This window comes from Battus philenor, unplaced genomic scaffold, assembly GCF_028537555.1.
Source record: "Battus philenor isolate CCGP_79_NKW_IND1 unplaced genomic scaffold, ilBatPhil1.0.hap1 SCAF_21, whole genome shotgun sequence".
In the NCBI taxonomy this organism is placed as follows: domain Eukaryota; kingdom Metazoa; phylum Arthropoda; class Insecta; order Lepidoptera; family Papilionidae; genus Battus; species Battus philenor.
Window position 1 is genome coordinate 4,060,369 of NW_027181684.1, and position 21,192 is coordinate 4,081,560.

A 21,192-nucleotide genomic window follows, 5' to 3' on the forward strand; every position below is an offset into this window, starting at 1 on the left:
CCATTAACCCTAAAACTGTAAAAAAAGAGGCTTCAGCGCAGACAATGGCCGAGATCCGAGCGAAGTGACTCCGTGGAGAGGCATCGTCGATGTCAAGAGGCGCGATGCCGGCTGTAGTACGTGATTAAATCGCTAAATGTCAAAGTGCAAAGATCGGCCCTTTTGTTGTAGGACACTCCGCGCTCTTGTCTCTCCCATCGCTCAACGCTTCCCTCCGTGATGTGTTCATTCATCAAAAAACCGCTGCCGGCGCGTGTGGCGCGACGCGAAGCTTTCATATTAAAACTCGCGGGTGTGGACGAACGAATCTATATTGTTTTGTATGTTCCGTCACTGATTTTCTTTAACGGATATTTATCTACATATTGCATACGCTGTAGGCCCATAAGCTGACTATATATAATTATAAAACAATCTGCCTATACGTTTGCTATAAACTATACTTATAACTATATTATAGCTATAAGCTGGCTATATTCCAGCTATTAGTTAACAATATATTGAATATCAGCTGATGATAAGCTTTCATATAAGCTGATTACATTTAGGATAGCTATTAGCTAGCTATAAGCAGACTATATGTTAGCTATGAAGGTTAGTAACTAGCTAGCTGTTAAATGCTTGCTATCGGCTGGTTATATCTATGAGCTATCTATAAAGCGCGTTTACACTTTCCGTTTAGCTCTGCGTTTGTTGAGTTGTACTAATTAATCTCTAACATTTTCGGTGATATTTGACGCTTTTAGTATTTACGATTTTTATTCTAATAGATTATAGACACTTCGATTAAAAAAGACAAAAACAATAAATTGAAAAGGAATGTTTTAGAAATAGAACTTTACCAATGGCATGAGAAGTTAACACAACATGCACAATAAAAGTGAAATACGAAGCAAGTTACATTACAAATTATTTGAAACTCGCCAACCTTTGTAACGTCATCTAGCCACAAGGACAAAATACTTTATTAAGATCATCGGAAGACTCTTTATTCAGAATTACCAAGCGGTCTTATTGAAAATTTGTGAGCGAGATCAATGTTCCAGCTGTGAAATAATTGTATTGCAATTATCTTTCATAATCGCATTATTAAACGTCTATACATAATTTTAAATAATGTTTCAATATAAACATGAAATTCAATTTGCTTACACGAAATTGAAACTCGACGAATAGAAATGATTGAATGAAATCATTTAACACGATCCATTCACGATCGAACGCAACCCTTCACACGTCGCATGATAAAATTGTGAATTTAAAATCCAATCAGCTCTTTAAACACTTATCCTAAAGCTCATCTCCATTTTAGGCGTGCCTGGCCCCCCGTCCGGGAGTGTGTCAGTCTTTCCTTTTTCCGCTGCACGCATCGGTCAGCGCTCTTTTGTTATTCAAATGGGGACCTGCCCATCTGGCTACGGGAGGTGAATAATTAGCCGGTGGTTTTTAAAAAGCGCTTCATTGTTACCTTCGTTATTAAAATGGAAACAACTACGCCCGCATAACAAACATAGACATTTTACGCTGCTAACACGAAATGTATATATCTATTTTAAAATATATCAAAATACATTCATTTATTAATATTATTATCATGAGAAGAATGGCACGAGAACGCAATTTAATATAAACAATAATCAAATTGTGCTTCACTATAAAACTACCTGAATTCTTCATACAAGATAGAAGCGTTGCTAGAGTTTCTTCTGTCATTTCTTCTGCCATTTCTTCTACCAGCGCTAACCCTTTCGAAGTGGTATAGCAACCAGCCAAGTCGTCTCAGGCACCCTTATAGCAGAATGCTAAATGGCTATTATCGACGAGCGACAGCTCTAGCCGAGTTCCCCACGGGGGGGTGCTTCGCCTTAGTCACTTCATGGAGCGTTCACCGCAGCGATCTAAGAGCACAGCGGCCTCCTAATCCGATAAAATAGTAGTACAAAGCGACCCGTACTGAGTCTCCCCCGGGCGCCCTTGTACTTCAATACTTTAAAAGACGTCCAGTCATAAAAAACAAAATTCCCCGCCATTATCTTAGAAGAACGCACAATAAACTCAAAAGTTTTTTATTGTAATCACTTTCACAAATATCCATAACTAGAGTAATCACAAAAATTAATTACCAAGCATTATTATCACTTAATAAATCGCTTACGAGTTTTTGTTTAATATCTTTAAGACATGATGTGATATGATTCACTAAATGAAGCCAAGTATAAAATGTTTAAAATAGCCAATTGTAAACTACGAACTGTTTAACATATTAACACATAAAAATTTTAATTCCGTAAAGGTCATATTATTAAACACGATTATTAATTATAATTCTATAAGGATAATTAACGTAAAAATAAAGAGATATTATTTATTATGGATTTGTGAAATGCTAATAATGTCAGTGCAATCTATAAGTGATGATGCGACCATCGTCATCGTCATCATTTCAGCCGTAAAACGTCCACTGTTGGACATAGGCCTATCCCACAGACGCGACGCTTGTATGATGACAATCGAGAATGAATTTTCAAACATGTCGCGTCACAAATATAACTTTAAAAAGAAGAAAAAAACAAAACATCGCATTAATTTATGATTTTTACAACTAGAAATATTATTTATTTATATATTTATGTGTGCCATCTTAACCGGTCAGATATAAACAGTGGCAACAGTATTTTTTGTAATATACTGAAAACTTTTTTTTTCCGACCTAACATACGATAAATTTAAAGTATTTATGTGTGAAAATTTAAATTAAGAACATCCGGGAACAACAATTAAAAATGTCCCCTGATTGGAGAAACGAGTACAGCGTTTCCAGGTTATTGAAATCATTTTGATATAGGAGTACGCACTACAATCTCACCACACAGATAGAGCCTGGTACAGGTGATTTACTCCGTCGTTAGACTAAGTTAATTCTTCCGCGTTCTTCGCCTATCTATTCTCCTTCTCGCTCGCACCGACGGCTACTTTACGACGTCATTAATGTTATCACAAGGATGGCCCGTACGACCGTCGCAGTCCGCCACAGGGTTGAATAATGTTAATTTAATTAATTAATACCGATAAATACACATCGTTCTTTTTGTTAACGGACCGACGATGGTAATATTAAGTTGTCGGGACTGGATTTATTTGTGGAATTCGTTCCGACGATATAGAACATGCCAGTGATTAGCTCACGTTATTGATGGTTGTTTTACCCAATTATATTATATGGACACATTTATATTTTATAAATGTTAATTAGAGATTAATTTTTATTATATGCAATACTCGTTATAACTAGTTGATACATATTTTTTACATATTTTTTTTCATTTTGGACATTTTTATAATACAGTCATGATCATCATTTTATTAGTAGAATCGTCCTTATGGGAGGACGTCATAAGCTGCGCTTCCAGGTCCTTGGTCTCCACGCCAGAGCATAAGGCCCCAGTGGCCATCTGTTATGTATTTCTTTTGCTAATCCGCTAGCCTATACCTGTTATCTTTATTTAATTACTGATCTACTCATTATTGTTTCTCTCTGCTGGAGCAATTTCTAGCATCGTCCTCTCTATGACTCACCTTGACTGTTTATATGTAGTATGTTTTAATATGTTTTTTGTTAGATACATAGTCTTTGATTTTTATGCATACATTTAATAATGATGATGAAATTGTTAATTATATATCGATACATTTTTTCGCGTGTGACAACCCTGGAGGGTCGGAGCACGTATCGATGGTTTGCGAGTGAGTCGAGCCGGTGTTTATGCGATTTCGATAGTTCCGCACTTTATCGTCCGGTCGCTTGCATAGCGTTTGTTTGTGCTTCTATCGCGAGATATCGCCTTTTTAAATCTACTGTAATGTTACGCCTTACATGTTTACTAAGCTGAATTGAACTTCCCTAACTTTTAAGTTTTTTTTTTTTTTAATAGAACTGCAAATCAGGTTCGTCTCTCATGGTTAAACTCGATTATAAATTCGTAAAACGATTCGAGAAACAGCTCAGCCGAGGTTTTCCGCTCGTTCCTTATGCCTTGTGCTTTTATAGAGCGTTCATCTAAGCAAGCTAAGAGCTTTGTAATCCAGTGAAATGCATCCTAGCTTAGATACTAAATAAAAAGTTAATGCTAAGCTGTTTTAGCTCTGTGCCAAATCAAATCCGGTAAAACTGTAAAACTTTTGACTATAATAAATAGTTATTAAATTTTATATAATAAGCCTCATAAATAAATAAGTATTATTAAAAACTGTAAATCTTTTTTGTTATAATTTTCTAATTATTACGCTTTATTTTTAGACGGGGTGTATCATACTTTAATTTACAGAAAATAAGCTAGACATTCACCAGTAAAATATGGTTTAAAAAAAAGTAAATCAAAAGTTATAAACGGTTTAAAAAAATATATAATTGCCAGTACGTTCACGCGCCAGCCGCACGACAGATAAGACGTAACACCTGACAAGCCGTTATGCGGTGAACTTCACGTACCCCGGCACTATCTGCGACACTCTTGACACCACGCTCTTGTGTCGCGACACTCTGACCCAGTTCTGAAAGCTGCCTCGCATTGTTCTTTTGTCAAGTGAAATGGTTTGCTGTGGACATTGCGGGCGCCATTTTTAAAGCTATAATATGAACATATACCGTTTGACTTAACATAGTATGCAAAGTATAAGATTTAATGTACATTTTTTACATATTGGCGTACTATTTGCATTGTTTTAAACAGTTTTTACCTATCTTAATAAGTATGTAAGCTAAAATACAGCGTGGGCCATAAATATGAGGCAATCAGTTTTAAGTTACTTCTTGCTTATTCTCTCTAGAAGTACGTGATGTTAGCCCGAAGGCTTACAGTTTCATCTGGACTGAGTTCACGGAGTGGAAAGGTCCGTGAACTTAAAAGTTTTAAGTTACTTTTTCTTACAAGAAATGCATAATTTTAAAGTCTTTATACATCCAAAGAGTATTTAGCGGTTTTAGTGAAATGTTTACTAGAAAACTGATATCATGTCGACGGAACATTCCATCATAAACAGACAACAATTGCCGGTTTAAAAACAACATTCACTAAGAAATGTCCGCTATCCAACGAGCGATATGTCATAAGAATTTGCGATCCAGATTCGAGGTGTGTTCGTTTAGATGGCAGACACGTCTATGATGCAATTTTTAAAAAATAAAATTCTCGTGCGTTTTGTTCGCTTCAAACCCCCCCCCCCCCTCCCTCCCCCAAGACATCTATAGGGGTTATGCCATAATCGCCACACTTGACATATGCCTTGGCGTTAACGTTGCTGCCCATCTTCTGGAAACTTGTTAGTGAACAGTACCAATCCTATGTAATTAACGCATAAAGTGTGTATCTCGAGAATCGAAACCGCGACCTACGATCGCAAGTCTCATCCCTTACCGCTTGGCTACAACTGCTCGTATATTTGCTAAATTATAAATTTTCATTTCTAAGCCATGCAGTTTTTTTCTATGATTTCTAAAATCCGCGTAACTTAATGGCCTATACTGTACTTTTGTTACTTTATCGCGGTATATTAAATAAATAAATTATCTTAATTCCAAATCGTGTGTAAGCTTTCGCGTGTAAAAATTATCTCGACAGTAGCCGAGAAAATGTTTTTTGTAGTCGTAAACTAACGGGTTGTGTACACCATCGCCTCCCGTCGCGATATTTATGTCATACGATCGCATGATACCAGCCGATCGTATTGTGTGTACGCGCCTTTATAATTCAGCTTCGCGCCTTTTCGAGCCGACTTCCTTATCCGTATTTGTTTTTATAAATTACTTTAGAGCATTTTACACAACCAGTATTCCTATTATATTTCAAATTCAAGAACATTAACAACTTTTTTTATTGTTCTAAATTCAAATGTATAACAATATTGAGCATTTAGCAAGACATCGTTGTCAAAACAACATCTATTATACTAAGTGAGAAAATTATAGCTTGGAAATCTACGTGAATTAAAATTAATAGAGCTATTTAATTATCCTTTTGTGATGGTATATTTAAATTACGAATAGATTAGGTTGTAAAATTTATGAATTTCGTTAAATATGTTATGTTAACAATACAACATATACAGTGTGTTTGGTTAAATATGGAACACCCTATCAAAAATTTATATTTGTCAAATGTAATAAACAAAGTAAAACGTTAAAAGCGATTGCTGCATACTAAAATAAATTATTGTTTACTATCTGCCATTGCAGATTTTGTACTGCCGGAAGTTTTTGGTCTGTCGCATTCCTTTAAAATATATAATTGTTACATTTCAGCGTAATTGATTTATACAGGGTGATTGTTAATATGTGCAAACGCCTTAAATCTTTTCTGACAAGTGAGCTAAACATTCATGTTCTTTTAACACTTATTACCTATGACCAATCTGTATAAATAAGAATTTATATAGAACCTGGAATGTTGAACGAAGACTGTTCTAAATAGAGCCACTGATATGGAAAATGTACGTTTTGCTTAGGCGCTTGAATTTAGAAAAAGTCTTTCAAAGTGCCTTTTAAATGCCTGAAAACATATCTCAAATCCTTTCTAAAAACATCAATCACTTGTGCGGTGAACTTGTATCTTCCTAGATTGACCTTTACATATGCTCTCTGAATCTTATTATTATTATCCGAATTGGATAGAAAATATTGGTTTAACTAAATATTTTTTTACACTGTAACCGCTACGAAGTAGAAAAGAAATGTCGCCATAATGCCTTAAATTCTATAAATGCGGCCTGTTGTACAAAATCATTGTCGAAATATAATAAAACCTATTTACAAATAATCGCTCACCCGCCTACTCAAAAGGTGTTTATTTAAAATTCCGCTATACAATAACAGCGCCATCTTTTATTTCGCGCCATTTAATGCTATTTCAAATCATTAGAACGCATCGCATTCTTTTCAAATATCAATATGAGTATGTGTATTAAAATTTGTGGCTTAAACCAAAGCGATAAAGTTCATTTTTGATTCCTATAAAATTTTGTCACTCAATATTTTTCACTTATCATTTTGGGGTTCATTGTTAAAAATTTATTTTTCAAAATTTTTTATTACAATTTAACGAATTTTAAAACTACTCTGTTTACTATGGGCAACCACGAAAGAAAAATTTACAACGGTTTTGTATTTACTTATATATATGTAGCTCCCCCGAAAGCCTTCTCAATTCATTAACTAAAAAAAGGTTTTAGCTAAACGCCCTCTTTACTCTGCCCCCCTGAGCTCGCTGAATATTAAAATGCTATTTAGATAGCAGTGTGAGCCCAGTGAAAAAAAGCGCTAATATATTGAAAAAATTTTTCTATATTTAATAATTATGAAAAAAAAATTCTATTATTCAATACATTAATTAAAATAACTATTCGTATAAAATTATAACTTTTTTGACTGATTAAATATGTACTGAACCCAGACATCGAGTGAACAGCTTTGCCTTCGGCTTTTTGTTACAGTCCTTTCTTTTACAAACACGTGTTTATGGCGTCCAATTTGGGACTATTGACTCTTTGTTAGCATTCGGAATTTATTACTTTTCAATGTTATCGCATTTATATTCACGAACCTTTCAAGTTTTTATACAAACAGCACTATATAAAAGGTACCAAGTTGTAAAAATGTATGTGAGACAAAATATAACTGTACATTTCACTCGAAACGATAAATATATAATTTTAATATATTTACTAATTAAAGCGCCATACTGAATTTTATCCAAAGGAATACTGCGAACTACAGAAACATTGTATACATTTAAGTTATATATTTATGTGATTTTAAAAATAATTAATAAATATATCTGTAATTAGAATTTTAAAAATGCTTTTTCCTTGCTGTATTATCACTACGTAATTATTATAAAAAGATTTTGGATTAAGTGTTGTTCATTTGTTTTCAACTAGTACACCATAAATGAGCTTTACATTCACATCCCTAAAGCTTTTCCATTTTTAACGAAAAATTTCCTAAATATAGGCAATATAGTTATTTTTTTCACTTATAATTCACTACTGCTGTATGGAATGAGAAAGTCTGCTCGTGTATCGCTGACGTCGAGCAAGTTCGCGAACTTTAACATTGCGATCTTTATAACCTAGAATGTCCTAATGTATCTGGATAGAAAATAAATCGTTCAGAATTAGTCGTCGTTGTCGTTATCCTAATACAAATTTCAGTAGAGTACTGCTTCGCATAATTGACACAAACAAACATCTCTAGCGCCGATAAACGCGGGGGTCTTATTCTGAAGATTGGAATCTCAGTGACAAACATCGGGGAGCCATTGTGGGCGCTAAATTTGTTTCGCTATTTCCGATCTCCTTACGAGATTATTTTACGATTGTAAAGGCGCCATTGTCGCAGAAACAGATCGCTCTATACAACGTGCTACTGTTTGCCCTACTGTTTACTTTGATTAACACGCTATTAGCAGATTTAACTTATTTTGCATCTAAATAATTACATACATATACATTAAAAATTAAAAAAACATTTTGTACACATGAATTGTTACCTTTTTTTTATTCTTTCCAAAAGAATAAGTAGTAAAAGAAATTTATTAAAAGGTGTTGTTTAAAATTATACTTGTATGTATCTTAATTTAATGTTAAAACAAAATAAATGCATTAACTTTATACTCTATTACCAGATTTCGTAGAAATTTTGATTTTCTGTTATATTTCTAGAAAACTTGAATTTCAAATTTTATATTGCCTATTCAACCTAGAAATAAGGTACTGTACTGAAATTGAACGTCGAAGAAATGAGCTATAGATACAATTGAGAAAAAAAATTGATGGTAACAAAAAGTAATTCTGATGTTATATATTATCCTCATCCTAATTTTAGCCATAAGAAGTCCACAACTGAATATCGATTTACCCCATAAATTTCCAAAAGGGCCGGTTACAAGCGGCCTGTCTCCAGCTTCTTCCAACGACCGTAACAGGGTCTGTTCACTCTACAGGCTGTCTGTGGTCTCCACTACAGAACCTTAAGGCTCCACCGGCTATGAAATTTATAATTAAAGTCAATTTAATCTTGTCATGGTTACCTAGCCTAACTCAATCGAAGCTTTTGAAGTAGATCTCTATCTTGATATAATCTAGACGCCTTTTTCGACATGCCATCTTAATGAGTTGCTACTATATAAGCCGGCACTGGGAAGAATCCTATCTAGCTGCTTACCATCAGTTGACGATGCGAGTAGTGAAGCGAATATAAAAACGAATTCAATGAGTCAATGAGTCTGAAAAATGTGCAAGCGACATTCGGTGAAGACAAAAAAAAAACAAATCAAAAATGTCTTTCCCGATACTCGTGTTCGCGTCAGTTATAATAAGATTCGGACGAATAGAGCGCCATTATGTCCGTTCGTTCATTGTTCGCCTAGCGTTGATTCTTTGGCGCGTTGTGTAAACATCTGCTCCCCGCCCACGGTACGCGAGACGCCTCTCGCTCCGTGAGCCGGGCCTGTTTGTTATCTGTACCTCCGATTGAACGCTGATTTATAATCTGTGAATAATGCGGCCTAATCATAGCTTTAGACTATGATGAGACTTTAAAAACTATGCTTTAATAATTAACGACGTGGTAGATATAAAATGGAATTTTATTTCATAGAATTTCCATCGAGCTCCAACGGTCGTTGGGTTATCTGTGCATCTTTTATGTCGTTAATTTTAAAAAAAAAATTTTACCGTTTGCTAACAGAAATATTAAAACTTACCTTTTTAATTTTATGCAATATTTCATCATCTGTATAATTTCTTACGTATAGACTTTGCAATCTACGTGATGATTGGTATAAAAGGTATGAAAGCTTTATAGAGGTACATTTAAGTTCATTTGCTTTTTTTCGATAGTATACCTCATCCAAAAATCAATGGTTTTAAAGATAATACATAACTTAATATGCAAGTTAGAGATTAGATATTTTGTTCGCACATAGTCTCTATATATTCCAATCGAATTAAATATAAGCATGTCATATCTTTCGTTAGGCTTCATAAAATCAGTAACTCGTTGCGCAAGTATAAACGATCGATACTGCTTGTGGGTCTGTGACAGTTTCGTCTGTCATGAAATTACTCCCATGTTTTAATTACTATTGCTAAAATTAAAAAGTTATTTTTTTTTAATCTTATTGCAGTATGATAGATTTTAAAATAAAAAAATGCTAAAAGATAAATTACTCCAACTTCTATATTAAGGATATTGTAAAAGTTACCACAAAAAAATCCGTCTGAGTTTATTGAGAGCTCTTTTCGGGTAGCGTTGAAATCCTCGTATCATTAAGTTAGTTTGCCAGCATAGGTTAGTTGAATCTGATTCAATTCTCTATCAAAATAGGCTTTTCTCTATTCTTATGATGTACGCAACTCACTGTAAATAATCCTATGTGGATAGTAACACGAACAAAAGACAGACCTGGTGACTCGTTTTATAATCCAATATAGCATCACCATTATCATCATTATGTCGGCCGATATATGCCCACTTTAAGGCACAGGCTTCCCCCATAGATCGCCACATGTAGCATACCAAACACAAAACATAACATTCAGTTCACGTAAGGCTACAACATGATAATATACAACAAGGAAAAAACGAAAGCGTTTAAAACTCTCTGATATAAGTCTACCATACAGCACCCGCATTATAGCATTAATAAGTGGCAATTATTTTATTTTTATATAAGATAAATACAGACCGCGATAATGCGGGCCGCCATCACCCTTTACTGTGTTCAATAACTTGTAATCAAATACGTCATGCTCACTAAAATCTGCGGGAGAATCGATTTGTGTTCGATTAATCGAAATAAAATCGATATTATTTATCGTGAATATTTCGATTAGTAAACATCTTATAATATTAAACTCAACATTAAAAACTAAAAATATTATTAAGGAAAATTCATTTTAAATTTTTTTATTTTTTATTAAGAATTGTTTTTAATTTTTTCCTTTGCCAAAATTGTAAAAAAAAATTACATTACTTGATATAGAAATTCTACATCTTGATTTAATACAAAAAGATTGAAATGCATTCGTGCCCACAGACTACGTTTAATAAAAAAATATGTTGTTGATTAAATCTTAAAAACATTTAACTGGCCAGCGATAATGTATATAAAGTTCTTAGTGAATATAAAAAAAATGATTAGTTCATTTATCATATGAATGACGTTTCTGCCCATCGTTATTTTTATTAAAAATATATTTTTATTTTATTTAAATTTACTCCTTTTAAAACACATTCTACGAGCAATTTTTAACTTGTGTTTTATTTTCTTGTTGTTTAACGTTCTACACGTTTGAATGTTTATTGTTATATTCTTAAGTACACTGTCAGATGTAACACTATAACTAAAACAACTGCTAATGACGTCATCATTATCATGATGATCAGAAACCCAATGCAAGGCTTCCCCAAAAGATCATCATAATGACTAGGTCTGCACTGCCCGCGGAAAGCGCGATCACGCAACCTTGACTATGTAAGAAGTAACTTTTTTACGCACTGAAATAATATATCCTGAAATTTTAAACAAATAAATTACTGGCCAGTAATTAGGTAAGCAAAGGTCTTAACGAATTGTGATGTGAATAACTTTTTGGTTCCGTTTTGTATTGTTCGCCCAATTCGTTAGGGCCGTGAAGTCGGCGACCAGCACAGGCGCCAACGCGCCGGCATCGCATCATAAGCGTTCATTACAACTGATGGAACATTGATTTACCGGGTCAAATCTGTTGACATTACCATCAATACTATTTAAGCTACTAAACATTGTGCTTTATAGGTCCTGATTCGTCAAACCATTATTATATAACGCATTTACAATAAATACTTCAATTAATTATAATTGTAAACATAGTTTCGTAATCTATTGAATACAATATATGTATGTATATTCATTAAGAGTATACATAAACTTTACCAGGTACAACGGAACTAGAAAATATATATTACATATTGTTAACATTCGAACAAAATGTTTTAGAACGTATAGATAGCATTCTGATAATAATAAATAAAAAATATTAATAGATCGACGCAGGTCGCTGGTTCCATTCCCAGGATAGGTTCTTATATAATTAACACTTTGTGCATTAATTATATAACAGGCAGCAGCGTTCTTTGCTGACCATAATACATTGCACGCGTTTATGGAGGTGTTCGAACTTGAACTCCTCCGAAACGGCTTGACCGATTTTTACCAAATTTTACATGCGTATTCAGTATGTCTGAGAATCGGCTACTATCTATTTTCCATACCCCTAAGTGATAAGGGTGGTCCACCCCTAAATTTTATTTTTAATTTTTTAGACAAGTTTTTTTGGTTTTTATTTTATTATGATACAGCATACAAAAATACATAAAAACCTAAATTTTCACCCCTCTACGATAAACCCTTATCTTACATTTGTTAATTAAAAACTTTAATTTTTTTTTGCAAAACAACGTTTGCGGGATCAGCTAGTATCCCTATAAAGATATCTTTTGGCGAAGCATACGTCTTCCAATATGCGTCTACAGTCTGAAACTTCCACAACAAAAGTTATGTAAAGTTTAATAATTACCCATTAACTTTTGAAATAAGATTGAGTTACCTAGTTAGAGAGATTTATTGTTATCATTACATATTATAATTAACTATCGTTTACTCTCTGTCCCTACAGACTACTGCCAAGTGTTATTAACGTATCATATTCCGATAGAAAAATAAAACATGATCAATTTATTTTTATTAGGCAACTGGAAATATATGTAAAAACTATAAAGCGTTTAGCTCACAAATAAGCTATACTTTCACCCCGTTAAAGCTGTTGTAAAAGCTGTTATAACCAAGCTACCTATAAACAAGATCATTATAGTAAATCTTAAATGGATACATACGTTAATCATAGCATATCTTTGTTTAAATTAGGAACAACGAAATATTAGAAACGTAACAAAATATAAAACAAATAATAATAAAGTCACAAAAAGTTATAAATTACCTTAAATAAATATGAGTAGCTATGCAATATAATTCAATAAAAAAGTTTACATATTACGTATTTTTTTCTGTGGATCGTGTACGAAGATTTCCTTTGCCTAATTGTGTCAGTGTATTTCATTCAGTATTCTCGTCATTGACTGTCGCTGCAGTACGCTTGCGGGGCACCAACGGGTCGTTTCAATTAAACTATATTACATTGTTACAGCCGACCGAAGTACAGGGTTAATAACGTTGGACCGTCTACACTGATCTTTGGTCTCGAAAAATATTGTTGTACACCTTTCCATCTATTTGTCTGTGTTCCTACTGGCGTCATCTACATATATTAGAGATTTCCACCTATATACTGACTCATCACGATTTTTCTGGAACCATAAAGCTTAGGTTTTTAAAATTTGGCGAAAACATTTATATTACTAAGTAAAGATCAGTTAAGAATGGATTTTATAAAATTCTACCAAAAAAAGTGATTTAGGAGTGCTTTCGTTAAATTCGCGAAGCAGGCAGTGTTCTGTTAGTACCTTATAAAATGAGTATATTGTCAGTCGGCGCGTGCAAATTGAAAATCATTCTCTAACCAATAAACGACGCGCGCTATTTACGACGTAAATTTCTGACTTTCATTCAATATTTCATTTTATTTATTAAATTAAGTTTGAATGAAGTTCTTGCAATTTAAAACAAGAATATGGAATACTGATTTACTATAAGATCCACAACCAACTACGCGCTAAAATGATTTTAATCATTTTAAATTCTAGTAATGTTATCATTATCTAGAGCAGTGGTAGCCTTGAGATAGAAGACTAAGATATGGAATCGTAGGTTTCAGGTTCGATTTCCGGGACACAGTCTTATATAACAGGATTGCCTCTGATCACAAAAAATAAATTCCAGAAGATGAGCAGCATTGTCCTCTACGTAACATAAAACCACACTGCGATCGCCAACCCGTCTCCAAGCAGGGCGATTATGATATATCTCCCCATAGATATCTTTGGGAGGGGCATATACGTTGCAGTGGGGGTGTAGGGGCTGAAATGAAATAGCCTGCATTTAGTATCTTCCGACGATGTGGTCTGTCCACATTGTGGATGGATGTTCTATACGTTTGCTGGTCCGTGGTGTTCACGGCAAACCTTTGCCCCAGGACCCACCAAAATGACTTGCTCTGCGCGCTGTTTGCCCTTCTATTGCTAATGTCAATTAAACTTGCCAATCCGCTGGACTATTTTATGTGTATACTACTTGTAATATATTATAAAACAGATATATTAAAATAGTTATGTATAACATAATAATAATTTGATTAGCTTATTTCTAATTGCCTTTTTTACAAATGGTATGCGGTACGATCTCACGTCGAAACAAATTTCATATTCTCAAGACATATTTATGAAGATACTTTCAGTAATCGACAGCGTTTGATTTTGAACCATGTTAGAAAATTTCGCGAAATCAAAATCCATTTCACTTTTAAAAATTCTGGTTTTAAACTATAAATATATTACAATTTTAAATACTTTCTAAAGATCACATTTAAAATTTATAATTCTGTTTTCTAAAATATATAATTGTCTTTTATGAAACAATGTTAGAATCAATTTAATGTGTATATATGTGAATGTATATGTAAGATCTTATGACGTCGGGGCCCTAATCAAGGAAACACGAATCTAAAACCGATGACGTCATCAATTAAACGTAAAACATTGCAAGCGCTCAATGAGATACAAACAAAATCCGAATCGCAAGCAATGTTCCTTCATACGCAATAAGGTCGATTCCGCGTTCCCCGCACCAATTACATGTTTTATCAAAAGCAGCTGTCAGTTGTTAAGAGCGGCGGAGCAATTAATGCAAGTGAGCGCAATTACCATTGCGTCACCCGTTCCTCGGGGAAGGCGTGGTCCTTATATTAGAATTGATAGTCGCGTAAATGAAAACTTGGGTCGCTCTAGGCCAGGGGTGCTAAGATAATTGGCCATACTTCTCAAAGCAGTAGGGAAAGCACAAAAAATCTTAATATATAATAAGAAATAAAACTTATTATTTATATATGGAAATTAATACAAATATAAAAAATTAAAAAAAATACTCAACTTTGTATTATTGATTTAACAGTAATGAAAAATAAAACCGATCACGAATATAGATGCCATATCTTTTACCACCATTTTGACTCAAATTTTTACCAAACAACGGACCGTAAGCAATTGACTGAATATAATATCTTTAATAAATTCCATAAAAGTATTAATTTTAATACTGAAATTTTGAGGTTAATCACAAATAAAAATGTATTTTTTCGATGGTTATTTAACATGTTACACCATTTTATCAAAACGTGTTAGTATTTGACGATCCAAACCCCAGAATATACTTAAACAACTCTTGCTGCTAAGAAAGTTATTTAATATGTTCATTCGGCACGCTGAACTAGTGCCGAATAATCATAAAAAGGTTTTATAGACTTTTATCGTTCTTTCACAACGCCATCTATGTCAATTTTTTGACAGTAGCGTTCGTATTTAATAAATATCAATTTCAGGGTTAAAATTTTCCTCTCTCTTTACATTGTATCCTTTATTGCTGACGGCCACGACTCTCTTTTTAGATAAATTTTTGTACGATCCTAGGCTATGGGTTGCGGTTTCCAACATCATTTATGGTCTTTTAGTCTTCACACGCAATAGGCTTTCATCGTGGTCTTTTGACGAGGTTTTCTGTCTTTTTAACTTGACCAAAATACTCAAGGCCTTGTAGTAGATAAAAAGATGAGTTACTCCTTGAGATTCGAGATTCTCGTTGTTTTCACCGTCCGGAGGGTGATCAGCTTCACTTCCCCTCTAGTACTGATTATCCATCACATCTTTGGTCATTACATTTAAACATCATAAAGGTCTCGGTCTTCAGCTGTTTGATAATTCTATCCTGCCATAATCTCTTTTGCAAAATATCTTTATAAATCTAAAAATAATAAAAATATGTTTTTTTACTAAAGAACCATCGCAACTGGCGTGTTTCTATTATATGTAGTGCCGTGTTGGCTGGCCGAAGCGATGTTTACAGAGGCCCGATTGAAGCAATTTTAATTAGCTGTGAGGCCTTGAAGTTCACTTAGTTTGTCTCGAACACTCTTATATAATTATTTAACTTTGCAGTTTCAATTTAAAATACAGATTCTTTTTACTTTTATTCTTACTGAGTGATTCTTGTCACTGAATCATTATCTATTTCACACTACTGCGACACACATCAATTATTATATTTTTTCACATTCTGTTTAAATGTAACTATTTTTTTCAGTTCTTTTTTTGTAATCGTTATGTACATATGTGTGTTTGTGGTGTAAAATAAATATTTATATTTTTTAAAAACTTTTTATAAATTTACTCCATAACGCAGAACTTAAGTTACTGTTTAAATTTCTATTATTAATTGTATATGCTTTAAACAGTTCATAAAACAAAAATAGAATTTTAAAAGACACAGATGTACCGTGTTTTTTCAAAAGATATCAATTTTATTCTTTTCTTAATATTATATAGAAACATGCAAGATGTTTATATGATAGTTATGGTATATTTACTAATCTTACGAAATACAAAACCCATCAAAGCTTAGATCTCAATTTAAATGAAAAATTGTCGCCAGTATGTTATTACTGTTTCATCTTAAGATATTTTTACACTATTATTGTTAACCAGGCAATGGCAATCGATTAAGTCGGGATTCGGCCCTCTCGGGCGCTCTTAATTCTTAATATTAAATGTGTATTGAGTGACAGCCGAAGCTGAGGTCTCTTCTGGAGGTCCGTGTTTGGCAGCCTCATAGTCGAGGTTTAGGCTAAAGCATACAGAAAATATTCCGAACGACAAGGTCACGGCAAAGCGATACGGTCAGCGCAAGATAAATTATCGCGATGACCGTTGGGAGAAGCCTATACCTGGCTGTGGTCGTGTATCTGTGCCCTAATACTTAATTAATAATTAGTGCTAATACATACATCTCATTTCACAGAAATATAGAGCCATAACATGTTATTTGTTACGATCATAACAATAGTTTTCTCATAAGACAGAAGCCATCTTCGTGAGTACGTGACCCAAGCCGTGTTGTAGTAATTATGAGATATAACGCACTCCGCCAATGATCCGAGCGACATCTGCCCGGGAACCTAATGACCCTTTTGTTTACCGCGTCATTTCTTCCTTCTGTGTGACAATAAAAAATATTAATGTCACTTTGTGTACAGTGTCGGCGACTGTACCGAGGGGATGCTAATCGCATTAAGACGGTCTGCGGACGTTCACGGGCTATTATGTTTATACGTTTTTATTTCGGGTACTGGCGCGTTGGAAAGGATTACTGCGGCAGTCTTTCTTGGTTTCCGTTTATTCATTTATAGAGAAAAGGGTAACACGTCAAATTTTAATCTTTTGTATGGGTAGATATCTTTTGCTTTCTTTAAAACCGCCATATAGGATATTAATGCATTTGAAAAGCATAATAGGCGATAAAATATTAGGTTATAATCATAAATGTTTAAAAGAGATTTACAATCATTTTTATTTTTTAAGACTATATACATATTAATAATTTATACTGGTGGAAGGCAAGATTTGTCTGATTAAATCAAAAATTTTGAAGTCGTTGGAAGTTTCTGGATGCGGCCAGAAAAAGACAGGTCATCCTGGCGATCTTTGGAGGAACCCTGTGCCTTGCAGTGGACGTCTAAAGCCTGACACGGTGATGATTACTATTCATTACAATTATAATTAAATTTGGTATCACTGGTATATCATTTTCGTGATGAGAACATTTGCAGGAGAACCCAATTTGATAAAGTAAAGAACTAAAATCAAACTGAACTATTTATAATGACTTACTTTAATTTAAAACAGACAGCGACCAAGGTTCCTAACGCGCAATGATTTAAAAAGATTACGAGATAAAATAAGAAAAGAGTAACTTTGTTTTCAAAAAGAGCGAAGAGCGTTTGATACAGTTTTAAATGTTAACAAATTTATGTTAAGCATACAATACTGCGATAATATATTCATTGACGTGTTTATTACAAAAACGGAATATGTAGGCAATGGAATCGGAACATTAAATAATTATCACGTCTTCATAGCCTCGTTATATTATTTGTGTGCTAGCTTATATAGCAAACGTTTTGCATCAATTTGTATACACGGCTTAATAACATCATCAAATATACGTAAACAAAAGATATCAAAACGAAAAACAGTTTAAAGGAATTAAATGTAGCGAAAATATTTATTGCTCCACCGAATAATAAATATTGTTTTATTTTTTCTTTCCTAATGGGAAACGATACAAACCATTATCTTTCCTGAAATTTATTGTCAGATTTATCTATAAACGTGGTAAATGTTATAAGCTATTTTTTTCAAATGGAACTCTGTTCTATTAAGCGAAACGAAGTTTCTCGGGCTAAGCCGCGGAAGCCGCTCGGGATAAGCTATATACAAATAAACAGCTAGAGATATAGTTATATACCTACTAAAAACCTAACAAAATACAATTAAAATAAAGAACTTTTTTGTAGTTTTTTTTTTATTTAGAAAGGTATTTACAGACTCTTCTACCATTAAAGCATTGATTCCAATAGGACCGGTACGAATCGGCCTGCATCTAGCGTCTTGCTCAACAAGGACGTCTGTCAATCCGTGGTCGCCACTCCGACCAGTGTGTAACATTATAATCTAACGATATTCATTTTCTTTTTGCAGATGCCTGCGGCTTGTCAGACGTACCGCACATAGAAAGTTTACAAGAGAAATCGCAGTGCGCGCTGGAGGAATACTGCAGGAGCCAGTACCCTAACCAACCTACGAGGTTTGGGAAGCTACTGCTCCGGTTGCCTTCGCTGCGGACTGTTAGCTCGCAAGTGATCGAGCAGCTGTTCTTCGTGCGGCTGGTTGGCAAGACGCCCATCGAGACTCTAATAAGGGATATGTTACTATCGGGGAGCTCCTTCTCGTGGCCGTACATGGCGACCATGTGACATACGATGTGGAGACAGCTGGCAGCGGCGTGATCCGCGCCTTACGGCTTCCCGCCGTATCTGCCGAGCCAGCGGTTCGACCCCTTCCAGAGGTACCAGCGTGACGCTCCAGAGGACACTGTGACGTCACCCAGCGAGTTCCCCGAAGCGGAGCAGACCTCGGAGGAGTTCTACAGGAGCAGAGACGGCGAGAGAGCCGACCCGTGCACCTTCGACCCGATATCCGCGTTCTACGCGCCGAAGCCCAACGAGTCGGACGCGTTCGAGGCGTCCACGGACTCTAAAAGCCAGAAGACTTCGATGATGATTGACAGCCTGTTGAACCTCAGGAGTCAGGACTCCTGTTCCTTGCCGGACATTAAGTGAACCTAGTTCAGTGGGTCAGTAGTGTTTATTAGTTCATTTTGTTCCTCTGTAAAAAATAAATAGATTAGTTATAATATTTAATAATGTAAATAAAATGTTTTATTATTGTAAATTTACCTAAGTACCTAATGTATAATAATTGTGATAGGGCACAAGAGATGTTTCTATAAGAGGGCGAACGCTTGACTCTACAACACGTTCCCTTCTCCTGATTCGAGGTACAGTAAACGATGTTCCCGGCCTAGTTAGGTCGCGGTGATGTTTTTAGCTCGAAACAAATTTGTTATAACAATAATACACAACGGTCGTGCAATCTTGGTGTGCAGTTATGTATATTTTAGGTATAATGGTGATTTTCGAAGTTTTTAAAACCAATTTTTTTGTACGAAAAATTTAAGAAAACTGAATAGAAAATCTATGTTAATAATTAAAATACGTTTAGTGTGAATTAAGACAGGGTTAGAGACGAATTCTCGATATTCGTTTTTAATTTTAATATGACAACATTACGAAATTTGTTTCTAATTTTAAATGGTAAAAATGTTTTGACATTAAATTGCAAATGTATTTGTTTTAAATTCACACTGGATGTATTTTGCTTTTTTTATTACCATAGAATCCATCGCCAATTTTTGTTTGAAGGTGCTCTGTAAGTTTTTTAAAATTTAATATATTTTTTTGTTTATCATTGTTTTAGACTTATGTACAAATTTTATAATTCCGTGCAAGCATTTAGAATTTTTTTTTTTTCAATTCTTTAGATACTTTTATATTTTTATATTATTATAATACAACAAAAATAAAATGAATTTTAATTTTTAAAAGCTATTGTTTTAGGTGTGTCGTGTAAATTTAATTTTGCGAAATTATGTATTGTTTTAGATGAAATGTGGAGGTGATGTTTTTGATGGTTACTATTTATAACTACATTTGTCAATTTGATTATCAAAAATATCTAAATTATATCTAAACTGTGAAAGAAAATAAATAGCATTATGATTAACAAAATAAACATTTGTTAAATTTAAAAAATCTTGGTGAAATACAGTCTTAGTGTAATTTAAAAAAAATGCATTTTAAATGTCAATTTCAAAATACGAACATCGACTTTTTAATAAAAGCTACCCGGCACTAAGAATAGTAACCATCAGAAGTTTATATAAAACCTCCTTATCAATTTATTGTCACAAAATAAAACTTCTCCTGCCAAATCTATAGAAGCAATGTATTTATTTGCAATAATTGTACAGTGATGGGTGTAATTATAGAGTGGGTGTGTACGATAAGGGACTGCGCTGTTGTATGATGACGCGTAAACTTGAACAATAAAAAAGTCTCTTTGAATAAAATTATTTTTTTTTTTCATCCTTAAAATTAAACGTAAATGAAACTATATTTCCTCTGGAATTGGTGTAGCTGAATAAATAGCAGCCCTCTTGTCCAATGTATATTACGAAGGAGAGATGGTTTGACAATTCACATTGACAAATTTACATATTTAAACTTTAATAAGACGACAGATTTAAATTCGGACTAATGCAAAATTTTTATGCGAATTATATGATCACAACTAGATAAAGAAAAATATTGCTTGGAAATTTATATATAACATTAATCAGGCGTAGTTGTATTATCACAAAGCAATGTATTAACAGCAAAAATATTCATCATCATTATTTCTGATGTTCACTGTTGGACATAGGCTTCTCAATAGATTTCCTAAACCAATTGGAAACAGCCTGCATCTAGTGT

The 21,192-nt window shown here is 33.8% G+C and overlaps 1 protein-coding gene across 1 annotated transcript in view; it reads left to right on the forward strand.

Annotated features, from left to right (window-relative positions):
- svp (COUP transcription factor 2) overlaps positions 1–20,789 on the forward strand; it is a 103,021-nt gene extending 82,232 nt beyond the window's left edge. The window contains exon 3 of the mRNA XM_068766290.1: positions 18,800–20,789. Within this exon, the coding sequence (XP_068622391.1) occupies positions 18,800–19,074 (275 nt within the window). The 3' untranslated portion in view covers positions 19,075–20,789. The remainder of the gene's footprint in view (positions 1–18,799) is intronic.
- Positions 20,790–21,192: the final 403 nt, after the last annotated feature.